Source organism: Hippichthys cyanospilos, chromosome 6, assembly GCF_059441005.1.
Source record: "Hippichthys cyanospilos isolate Australia breed blue-spotted pipefish chromosome 6, RoL_Hcya_1.0, whole genome shotgun sequence".
In the NCBI taxonomy this organism is placed as follows: domain Eukaryota; kingdom Metazoa; phylum Chordata; class Actinopteri; order Syngnathiformes; family Syngnathidae; genus Hippichthys; species Hippichthys cyanospilos.
Window position 1 is genome coordinate 12,837,421 of NC_142374.1, and position 12,686 is coordinate 12,850,106.

Genomic DNA, 12,686 nt, shown 5'->3' on the forward strand with positions numbered 1-12,686 from the left:
GCCCCCTCTGTAGAGGGGCCTGTCTGCGAGCCAGGGTGATTAATCTGAGGGAAGCTGCTTTTTAGGGGCGCTGATGGGAGCTGGGGTGCAGGGTGGGCGTTGATTGGGTATGTCGCGCTGGGAATAGTCTTCTTCAGCATGTGTGTGTGAGAGCGAATGAGAGCGATAAGGAACGTTTCATGGGGACAAGCTGTACAGTCAAGGGAAAAACGAAGAGGAGGAGGAAAGCATCCGAGAGGAAATTTCTCTCTGATACGCACACATGAATTCCCAGAGAAATCTTTCCAATCATCTTGCCATCACGCACACACACACACACACATACGATTTCAACTGCTTTAGATGTGACGGCTTTGCGTTCCAAACCAACAAATCCAGATTATCAGTTCAGCTCCCTGTTGCAGCCGATATGTGGGAGCCAAAGGGGACTGACTGGGGAGAGGTGTGTGTTTGTGCATGACTGTGTGAAGCAGCGTGATCTCGCATGATGTTTTCCACACGTCCTAACAGTGACACAAGAAGACACTTTTTTTTTTTTTTTTTTACAAGTTTAATGAGATTTCACAGTGACAGCAACAACACATTCCTCAATTAGTTTGTAATCGTACTGGAAATTTGGCAGATTTTCACACAGAAGTTTACAGTTCACTCTTCGCCGCGCTCGAAAATGTGTTGGTTTTGACTCAGGGTGTTTTGAACTGTCTTCTCCATGGGAGAGAAGATCTCGACTGATGATCTCAAAAGACATTTATACATCGGTGCATAGTTATATGATTAGACAACATTTTAAGTGTTTCATTGTTCTCTTGTCATTCTTATCAACATCAGAGGTGAGAAGTAATGACTCACTTGTATTTATTATACATCCTGCAGTATAACAATGAAGATTTGCATGGATTTTTCACAAACCGTATCTCTACTACACCTAAGCCTTGTACTGTTTTTTTTTTTTTTTTTTTTTTTTACTTTTGCTTTTGATATCCATACTTTCTACTCTTTATTTAGGAAATGAACATGTTTCTTTTGAAACCTTCTAATGTAAGAGATAACAAGACTTAAGACACAAAACCATGTTTGAAATGAATCACACTTGTTTTTTTGTTTGTTTTTTTAAGTCAATTTATTGTTGTATATGACAAACCGCAAATACACGTGATGTTTTTATTCCCTGCAGAAGTAGTCTGTGGGTTTGAAAAAAAATAAAGAATTCTAAGGTCAGCATATGTATTTTATTACTGGGCTAGAAAATGGTGAATTGGTTTTGCCTTTTTAATTTACATTTATAATTGTGAATGTTTGTACTTAAGAGAAAAATGTAATTACTTCTACTTTTATTGTTCTTTTTTTTCAGTACTTTACTTGCAGGACTGAACATCATGTGATGAGTAGACTGGTCATGTGTGCCCAATGTAAAAACAGGAACCTGTTTAAGTGCTTTGGCACGTCGAGTTGACCGCGTTTGCTCTTAGCACACCTGACAATTTGGTGACTGAAAGTAGACTAGACCTTAGACCAGCTCGGAGTCAGCCAAAGTTATGGCAGAAGTTGGTACAAAACAATATTGATGTAATTTTATTAAAGTACAGGCAGACAGATTATGTGATTCACTGGTATGTTTGGCGGATGTCATCATACAATAAAACTGTGAAAAATATCCCCCGGTGTGGAAAAAAAATTCTTGCTTTGAAGCCTTTCCCTCTTTCTTACTTCCTCAAACAATGAAGAATCCCCCTTTTGCATAATACATTTTTTTTTCTGCATTTGCGTTGTACTGCACTACGGCAAAAACAAGCCTGCAGCAAAAGTCTAGCTTGGTTTATACTTGGCACGCCGGCACGCAGCACTTTATACTCGGAGCGGCTTTCCCCCGCAGTCAGATGATATTCTCCCAGACTATAGGTGGCAATAAATAGAGTCTACAACACACAAACAACACTACTCTAAAGCAGAGGTAGAGAATCCTACTAGATTCAAACGATCAAATTTCTTCCAAGAATTTTTAAACACACTCCTCATCTCTCCCCAACGTGGTGCTCGCCAGGAGTTGTTTACGGTATTTGGATCACAGTGTTAATTTCAGACGAATCATAAAGGTGTTCATACCGGGGAACTTCCATAAGTAATAGTTGTCCGCTCGTGAAGAATATGCGTTGCGGAAAATCTGGTCCGCGTGGACTGAAATAACGTGATTTGACACGCGGAATTCGTGGACGCGTCAAGTTTAAACCAAGCTTAACACTTGAAGACGGGATAAAAGTAATAAAGATGAATGAAGCAAAGTCAAAGACATTATGCAAGGAATGAATCTAAGTTTGAAAACGAATGCTTATTTTAGATTTGGCAACTTCTTCTTTTCCAAGTTGCATGTAATAATGATTGTCCTACAGTCTAGTCTCTGTTTTGCCCTCCATATTCTCCTCCTTGGCCATCAGCTGCTCTTTCAAAAAAAACAAAAAAAAAACACATCTTTGCCGCCCTTCCTGTCGGAGGCAGTGTGAAACTTACGTGATTGGAGGCGGGGGCGACAGGCACGAGAGATCGGCACCGTGCTTACCGAGCCCATTATTTCTCCCATCATGTATTCTCACTTGTCCCCTCTCTCCCTCCCCTCCAGAACCACACACTGAGTCAGCACGCGCAGTGAGACCGAGGCTCGGCAGGATCTCTCGGCTCAGTCGGGGCCCCCGACCCGGAGCCGGCGGGGGAGCTACATCTCCACATCACAGCCAATCAAAGTGTCATTTGCCACTCACATGTAAAAGTGTAACGATCGCACCACTGGGTGTGGCTATTAGCAGCAGCGGGGGAAAGGAATATTAATGGGATATGCTATTAAATAAAGGCAAGCGGGATGAAGGAAAGGAGTGGAACAAGGTATTGTATGTGCAGTATTTTTAATCGACCCTGCCAAAATCTCTGTTACCATGTACCGGTAATTATTTTTTAAGAGATAAACAAACAAAAAAAAACGTTTTGTTTTGGATCATGTTCATAGTTTCTAGAAAAATCATAATTTTCTCTTCTTTCGGTTAGCATTCAAACACATCTGTGCTCATCTTCTTTCTTCTTCCATATGCATTTTGATTTTATTTCTTTTTTTTTTCTCTTTGAGTTCCTCCCGTAAGTAGGTACTCGTGCCGTGTACTTGTGATTGTCTGTACTCCAGTTGTAAGTTCCCTATCCAAATCTCCTTTCTATGATTATTGTTATATATATATTTTCTTCCCTTTTTGTAATTACTATAAAAAAAAGACACAGGAACAAATTAAAAAATGCAGGAAAACAATGCATATGTTTCTTTTTTTAGTCTCAACGGGGTCTGATGGTTCTTGTAAAAATTGAAAAAAAAAAAAAAAACGGAATTAACATCAATTTCAGTGCATCTGGTCAATGACTGCCTTTTAAATGTGAACTAACCAGATGACATTAATATAGAACAAACAAGAAAAAGGATTTAAACAAAAATAAATACATATATGACAAATAAATATGTTCTGTGTGGTGTGAATTTATTCCTGTTTTGTTACCCAAATTCACTTGGGTACATGTCAATGCTCAGTGAAACGAAGGAATTTTGGAAACATTCAATTGAGATCATGTTCAATTGCTGAACTAGTACTAAAAAAACTACAAATTATGCTGACATATTTTAATATAGTGCCTGTTGTTAACATTGGTAGCTGCTGAACAAATGCTCAATATAGGCTGGCAAAATTCATCGGACAACTTTGTATGTAAAAGGCAAAACTAACACTGAAATTGACACAGTTGCACTTCCTATTAACTTTGTGCACTTTGTACACACACATATATATATATATATATATATATATATATATATATATATATATATATATATATATATATATATATATATATATATATATATATATATATATATATATATATATATATATACCTGTAAATCTAAAAAAGTAACCTTAGGGATAATGTGTAATATTATTAATTTTAAGGTGTAAATGCATTCTATCACATCAACTTTTTTTTCTAGTCTAGTAATTGCTAATTATGTTACATGGGAAGTGCCGCTCCAATGGATTTGGAGGAAAACGTTTGCAGCTGTAATTCAAATCATGTTTTGGATGTCAGTTTGTGTCTTGTGTGCAGCCGAGCGAGTTTCTGGTTTGCATGCCAATTGCAGATAAAATGGAAAAAAAGAGTAAATAGAAGGTTTGTATATCAATTGTGAATAAAGAAGGGGGGGCTGCTCCACGCAGCACGAGTTTCATGACAATGCACCACGATTGGTTAGGGAGTTAGAATGACTAGATTTGAGTTCAGCCACCAAACCAAACACAAAATAAAACGCCAGCAAAGACATTGTGATCCGACAAGAATTGAGCTTACCCTATGGCTTGCTTATATCATGGATGGCCCCCTGCATGCACTGTGTTGTTGCCTGTTGTTAATCCTCGTGTGCCTGGATTCCTGTCTTGCGTTTTACACTACTTGACTGGTAAGAGTTGTGTTTGTGTGTAGAAAAAGTGTTGGATTGGAGTCAGTGTCAGTCATCATGTGTTGGGCAAGTTACTTCAAAACTGCAATGCATTATTTATTACTTATTACTGTCGTTTCAAAGTAATTTGTTACATTACACTATTATGTATTTGAAATGCTAACGTTAGCAGCGACCCTACATCATTGTTATTGTGTTTAGTGTACTGTTTAACATAAGTGTTTTGTATGCTTCATCTTAATACACATTGACCAGAGCTATTTATAAACTATTATTAATAGCAATTGTACAGTGAAAATTTGTGTTCGCTTACCTTGTCATTATTGCTAGCTGTGACAGGGATCTCGCTGACAAGGTTTCGAAATGCTGGCGAATCCACTGTGGAAAGCCGAAGCTTATCTTCTACATACGACATACTTGGCCACGAGTCTCTTAGCCTCTTGATGTGGAAGTGCCATCCCTGAGCGAGAGAATGTTCAAATTGCCTGCTTTGTTTTATCCCCAGTCTCAATCCAATGTTTTCTTTTCGCTAACTTTTCCACATTACTGTGGCACCGCTCTGAATGTTTTGCCAAATTACTGGTGCTATTTGGTGGACAGCGCTTTGTGTCACGCACAAAGTGCACCTATTATATTCTTCTTGTCTTTATCTCTGACAAACTGAAAGTAATGGTCCATCTTCTCTATGTATTGTCCATATTCAACCTATCGTCTGCTGCTGCTGCACTCCTCCAGAGAGAAAATAGTTTGCCCCAGACTTTCTTCTCAGATCTCACGGCGTTCTTTGCAAATTTTTTGGGGGGGGACCCCAACAACACCACTTTCAGGTTAAAAATGCCTTGTAATGCACTGCGTTACTCTCATTTGTAAAATATTACTCCTTTTTTTGTATGTGTGTGTGTGTGTGTGTGTAATGCATTACACTACCGTGTTACAGCAAAAAGTAATGCATGACAGTAATTACATTACTTTTGTAATGCATCACTCTCAACACTTGTTGGTGCCAAAGGGCAGCTGGCTGTGGTCTCCTTGTTCATGTCTGTGAAAGCCAGGGATAACTAACGGGTGTTGACACATTTGCCCAAGTTATGTAGATTCTGCTCTAATGTGCACTGTAACTAATGGTGAATTGTATTTGTCTTGTCTTGCTCTCTCGCTCGATTGACGTATGCTTCCAAAGTATCGTCTCTCTGAGACAATGTAGTGTGCATGCTGCTTTCACATAACACCAGTAAACAGCAATGCTTAACTCTACAAAATGCAGCTTGATGTGAAATGTGTTAGCTTCTCTTCTGTATTCATAATTGTTATTCAACCAAGCAAAAATATACTGCTTTTGGTTCTCAGAATACTTGGTTCTTGGATAGATTTTTTTAGGAGGCTGTCAAAACCCCAAATTGTTCAATTGAACTTTAGCCTTTTCTGAGCTTGAGTATTTATTCCAGCCCTCCTATGTAGTATGAGCATGTTCTCCCCATGTTTACGTGAATTGTAACGACATCCTCCCACATTCTAAAGACATGCATGTTAGTTTTAATTGAAGCCTTGTCACAATTCAGGTCGTATACTGCCACTCGCTCCTTAGTCAGCAGGGACTCAATGAGGATAATGGATGAATGAAATATTACCACTACCCAAGAGTTCAGGTCAGCATACAACAATGTTATCCTAAATACCACTTTGTGCATTGCATGTACTGCAAAATAGGTAACAACACAAAACTACATGTTTTGCCATAGGGAGTCACAAGACCTGATGTACTTTAATGCTTTTCCCTTGTAGCAATGTCCTTTAACCTATATAGTATGCAAATTACTATATAGTGTGAATAGATAATGTACAGTATATATGACATGAACAGAAAGATGTGCAAGGTGTTCTGTTTTGCACGGTCAGTCTGGCAGTTATTTGCAATAAGTGTGTTAAACATAGCACACTAGAGTAAAGCTGTCTATTTACAATTGTTCATCTATATAGATGATTGAATATTCTTGCAATAAGGCAGTATCTTTGTACGCGGTGGTTGTTTCTTCACTACTTCTCTGATCTTCTCTTTTACACATCTGTGAGGCAGGCCCATTATCTTCATTGAACATGGACTATGGGCTGACTACCATTGTCTTCTCACATCCTAGGAAGATGGTCCTTGACTTTGTAATCCTTTGATTTAATTAAACAGGATCTTTGCCCAAATTGCAAACATACTTGACTGTCTAACCAGAGTTTAGACAATATTTAGCAACCAGCGAGTTATGGAAGAATATACAAAAGTCAGTTCATTTGTCTGTGCATTTATTTTAAACCGTTTGCTCTCATTAGGGTCATGGTGTGAGCAGGAGCCCAGCTGACTTGGCAACAAGAAGGGTACAGCCATCACTGGCCAAGAGCCAATTGCTGGGCAATTACTGTATATAGAGAGCCATTCACACTCATGTTCACGCATATTGGCAATTTAGTTTAATGTGTTAAGAAAATGGGAGGAAGCCCGACTACCCAAGAAAGCCCGAGTGTACAAAAGGCCAGAGTCTGGATTCAAACCAAGAACTGCAGGTGTGCTAATCACAGATCATCATGATGCCAAAATCAGACCATAATATTCAGTGCATTCCCCTCATTGTACCCACTGAAGGTTCCAAATGTACCGGTGGAATTTGGTAAAACGGGGCTGTAATGACGAGTGTTGTTAATGAAGTGTCCACAATTAGGCGTCGATGACATTTTCCACCGCTTTCACCGCAGTGCAAAATGCAGACGGTCCCTGCAACAGTGACCGTTGAACTGGAAGTAGACAGTTTGGTATTAAAATGGGCGCATTTCAAGCTAAGCTTTAGTGTGTGGAGGTAAACGGCTTTTAGGCAGGCGTGCAAGCGGCTGTCACGCGTGACAGCGGAAGTCAACGCCAACCGCGGCAAGGCGTGTGTCCTTTTTCTGGCGCACCGACTGAGCGTTCGCCGCCGCTGCCGCCGGGCTGCAGCGAGCCGTTCGCGGAGAAACTCGTGCAAAATCCCACGCCGTGTGCTCCACGATGGCGCGCGCTAGCTGAGAGACGACAGCGGGAGGGGAGGCGGCCACGGTTGTGACTATGGCGGCGTCGCTGCTCTCCGAGAGCGACATCAGGCACCGGTCCATGGCGGAGGAGGATCCCAATGGCAACGAACACGGCGCGGCCGCACGCAGCGCGGCGCCCCGCTGGGGACCGCAGCACGCCGGAGCCCGGCAGCTGGCTCGGCTCTACTCGCCCGGTGAGCACCGACAAGTCCACTCGTTCGTTGTCTTTACTGTTGCGATTGCGCTTGTCATCACTGTTTATGATAGAGGGGAGGGAGGCCTCACTACTGTATGGTGCAGCATCACCTATCCTGCTCAAAATATGCAGAAAACCTTGTGTGCATTTACTTCATTTAGTTTATGGACAATCTACCAGTACGGAGGTTCTCAAATGGGGGTTCGGGACATTTTAACAGCGGTTTTTGCACTGATCAGCCAATCTAATTTATGTCTTTGAAAGCTTTGACAGGTGCAGCACGTTTCCTTCTCAAATTAAGAGCTAATTCAATAGAACACGAAACAACATTGCATCAGTGTTCTGATGACTTGCAGGTTTGGACGGTTTTAAATAACAGTGGCTTTCAAAATTGCGGTAAATTGCCATTACGCTTATCGGCCCATGCTGGGTGTTGTGCTGACTTTCTTCACAATTTTTACCATGAGCACGACAAGCACAATTTTGCTCTGGTTCTGTGTCCCCTCATCTAAAATACTATCAAATAATGCTTAGTAATGTTTAGTTTTTGCTACTAAATTCATCAAATTGTGTTCTGCTCAGGCCTCAAACAAAGCGTGGTTAAGATGGCAAAATTTGTGTGGCACTTCTGATTTGTGCTCCCAATGTGATACTGAATCGTAACCTCTTGGGGCCCTTGACATGATTGCAAATTTACAATCACTACATGGTTACATGGAGAATGTTGAATCTTCCTTCAACTTTGCAAAAGTTGTCCTTAGACAGACAAAGAGCATTCTCATGCATAGACCATGAAAAAAAGACATTTTCTCAGACATTTCTGTAAACTGTTCATATAACTTTGTCTCTTCAAGATTAAAATGACCTGTTTAAAAAAATACTTCTATGGCCACTGAGTAACTCTGACGCTGATTTAGTATTTGGGCTTGAAGCTTTTGCTGAAACTATTGCGTAATATCCACCTTTGGCGAGCAACAAGATACACTGGTACCAGCATAGTGGCCACCATTGTCTTGATTTCAGCACACAACATGTACAGTGCATTTAAGTGGGGGGTGTGTCTGGTTTGAGACTCAGGAAAGGCGAATTTAGTGTCTGTCACACTTCTTTTCCCTGAGTTGGGTCATGTGATGCTCACAAGCTGAACCGGTATTGGTGGTTACGTTAGCACTGAGCAATTCGTTTTCAGATAACAAGTTGCAAAATGTCTTCCCCCTGAGATGGATGGGAAAAAAATGTTTTTTTTTTTTCCTGCTCAATTCATATTACACAAATGCGGTATTATTCAGAATGCTGCGTTGTGACTATTGGAGGCATAAATAACATATTGTAAAAAAGTTTTTTAAATTTAATCTCCCCCGTAGATGTTAAATTATCACAAACTTTGGAAATTGTTTATTACGGACTCTTTGGTCTTGAGCTTTCCATTCAAATTTGGTTGATCTGAAAGCTTAATACAGTAAACAATTGTCCAATTCCTTTAGTTTACAATTGCCCAACTGGAAAAGTGAGTAGAGGTTAGCCATTTTACGTTAGGGCAAAAAGACCATCAAAACTTTCTCCCTCCCCTCTTGGCACTTGGCCCACTTGACCCATCCATCCATTTTCATTAGTCACTTATCCTCACTTGGGTCGCTGGCTTGCTGCTGCCTCTCCCAGCAATATTCAGGCTCTCGAGGATTGGTTACCCGATAATCGCAGAGCACACAGAGACAAACAACCATTCAGACTCACAATCACACCAAAGGGCAATTTGGAGTGTCAATACACCTGCATGTTCTTGGAATGTGGGAGAAGACCCACGCGAGCATGGGGGAGAACATGCAAACACCACACACAAAAGCCTGGTGAGCTGGAATTGAACACAGGACCTCTGAACTGTGAGCCAAACATGGTAACAAGTCTGTCAACGGGCCGCCCGACTGCACATGACTCACTGAACTCAATATGATTGTCTGATGTGACGGCTCGCTTGTGACCTTTTAAGACTTGATGTCATTAAACATCTGCAGCTGTGACGTCGCTGACGAAACAAACTGCTCATTCCACTCACCTTCTACATCAAGATTGACTTACTGAGCTTCCTTGCGCAGCAATTGATTACGGTTTATACTGATGATCATATATCAGCCCAAACACAAATGTATATTGATGATCCAAAATTACGGAAATAACTTGAAATTGGACGGATGAATCAAACAGAAACAAAACCTTGTGGCAAGTCAAATCACTCAAATGTGTTGTAAAATAAAGATTTGACAAGTAAATCACGCCGTAGACAAATGTTCAATATTTTTGGCGCCTCTTGTTTGCACAATAAATACATGTACAAGAAGTCAACCAAACTCATTATCTGACTCAAAACTAACCTGATAAACTAGAAAAATAGGACAGTATTTATGTTGTTTGAGCTGTCTGGGGGTGACTCAGGAGTTGGATCCAAAAATGCAGGGAAGCAGGTTGCACTTGAAAAATATCATTTAAATATCGATATAAATTAAATGAAAAACAGAAAAACAATGCCAGCAACAGAACACAAATCAAACCTTGGAAATAAACTTAAAAATACTCAAACACAAAAACCCACAATCTAAGCAACATAACAATACCACTGCAAGCCTCAGTTGGCAACAACAGACAATGACCCCACATTAACTGAAAGAAAACTGGAAACTAAATACACTCACAACCAACAAGACAACACGGAACACCTGGACAGGAAACAATTGGAAGAGGGAACTGATTGGCCAACAGAAGGGAGTGATGTTAATGCAGACAGGTGGACATAATCACACTGACGAGAACAGACACGATGGGAAGAAAACATAAACTTAAGACATGAACAAAAACCCCACAGCTCGAAAGCACGATTAAAACCCCAGAAAAAAACCCAAAACAGTTAAGAACAGAAAAGCCTGATACCTACCCACAACAAAATCTGTTATTTAATATTCCATATCTTCCACCTTCCACTTGTTTCCTTTACAGCCACAGCAAAAGGCAACAGAAGGCAACCTGGAACATGCTGCAGCTAGGGCTAAAGAAAGCGAACCATTTCTTTCTCAGACAGTGGTCAAAGTTGAAATGAGTTGACGTGGAAGAAGTAACACCGCACTCCAAAGTTTGTTTAAAACCCGTTGCAACAAAAAGCACAACAAACTTATTTCAGCAACTAAAACTGAGGTATTAAAAAGGAGTGGGAAAAAATAGAACATAGATTTATTTTATTTATTTATTATTGTGAAAAAAAAATGTGATTTTATTTTTAGGCAACATCGCCTAGACCTACTTGTATGCAATTGTCCTAAAAGCAAAGATTTCATGTTTGCTCGGTCGCTGTGTGTTTTGATGCTTAAGAGGATCACGCATGCATTTGGGGTTTCGGAATTTTATCCCCTCTCATTTAGCGGCCGCTTAGTTAGCACACTGAGCCCAAACGTTCATAATAATCCAGACCAGGCGGACGTGTGGACCGCTTCCTCATACAATAAATACTCTCCTTTAAATACGGTTACTGGTAGTTGTTTATATGAGACTCAGGAAACATGTACCAGAGAAATAAAGTGCAATTAATCTTTCAGGCAATATGACCTATAATCAAAAGAAAATGACTTTGAAATTACACTGCATTCATCACAAAAAATACGTTTAAAACAATGTCTGTGTTGAAAAAGTGGAGATACGATGACCACAACTATGGCTATTACTACCAATATAAATTCAATGTATTTTGAGCCAGTGAAATAGATATTAACACCTAAATTGATAACATAATTCAATCATGGTTTCCTGCACTCCATACTTGTCAGCTCAAAAGAGGTTCTGCTCATTAGTGGCTTCTGAATGTGGAGATGCAATTGGGCAGCTGCTTAGTGCAGGGGTGAAACAAATCTAGTAGGCTGTGAACAACTTCAAAATCCTGTCATCCCAAACCTCATTACCTACAAATGAAGTTGTAACGTGGCATTTTTTATCAATGTAATACAATGTTGTAGTAAATGACCGCCGGGTTGGTTTGAGTGCATTTAACTAGTTAAAATCTGTGCAAGTGGTCCTTGCATCCTTCATTTTTATGTTATGCAATGCCCGTTTTATTCTATAGTGTAATTTTTGGTTTAGTTCCCCGTATTTAAAAAAAAAAAAAAAAAACAGGAGTAATCCACATAAAATCTTGCATGTTCTGTTTGAAATAAACAGTTTTGCAGTCAATGAGTGTCAATGTTCACGTCTGGAGCAGGTTGAGTCAAAAAGACTTATTTGTTTTGGTGCTTGCTGCCACAAGGCCCAGCAGGCCGAAGGCAGAGGACGCGCTCGTCCACGTTAACAATACCACCAGGACATTTTAAGGCAAACTTAAAAGTAAAAATGCTTCCCACATGCTGACAAGTGTCTGTTAAAGACAACTAAACAGGCCCAATTCCAAATGCCAAAGAGTCCATTTAAGGCAGCATCACACTGTTATGCGCTCAGATGTTTGGCTCTGTCTCGGCGCTGGCGGGAGGTAAATCTAAATAGCAGTTTGCCTTGTTAGACTTTGGACAAGTTAGATGAGGCGACCGAGACGCTCCATCGAGCCAAACGCGGCCTCATTACAGCACAGCCTGGATGGACAAACAGCTGGAGACGTCTTCGTTTGTCTCTGCCGCTTTGCTTCTACTCCCGCCCCTTTCCCAACGTCACCCCTCCTCTTCTGCGCTCCTCTGAGGGGCTGAAGAGTCGCGCTCCACCCCGCCCCCTCCTCTTCGGCCGCTTCATCGGGCCCTCAACATATGGAGCACAATGGCACATGTATGGTCTTGTACATCTAGAAATCGCATTAAGATGTCAGTCCATACGGAAGAAATGCAAGTGCTATGCAGGCGACAGGAGGTGCTCTAACCTCTGACATACAATGTCCGTTTTAGCCAATCAGAAGCCCTAAAATACTGCCCAGGAAAGAGCTACAATAGTTAAATGTAAATACTC

The 12,686-nt window shown here is 40.6% G+C and overlaps 2 protein-coding genes across 4 annotated transcripts in view; both read left to right on the top strand.

Annotated features, from left to right (window-relative positions):
- Positions 1-3,286, top strand: part of znf423 (zinc finger protein 423) — a 129,215-nt gene extending 125,929 nt beyond the window's left edge. For all 3 annotated transcript variants that reach the window (XM_088417873.1, XM_088417875.1, XM_088417874.1), the window contains one exon: positions 2,615-3,286. In XM_088417873.1, coding sequence (XP_088273999.1) covers positions 2,615-2,644 — 30 coding nt within the window. In that variant the 3' untranslated portion in view covers positions 2,645-3,286. The remainder of the gene's footprint in view (positions 1-2,614) is intronic.
- A 3,962-nt stretch (positions 3,287-7,248) lies between these two features.
- The window catches only part of peds1a (plasmanylethanolamine desaturase 1a), a 30,499-nt gene continuing 25,061 nt past the window's right edge, over positions 7,249-12,686 (top strand). The window contains exon 1 of the mRNA XM_088418011.1: positions 7,249-7,719. Within this exon, the coding sequence (XP_088274137.1) occupies positions 7,560-7,719 (160 nt within the window). The 5' untranslated portion in view covers positions 7,249-7,559. The remainder of the gene's footprint in view (positions 7,720-12,686) is intronic.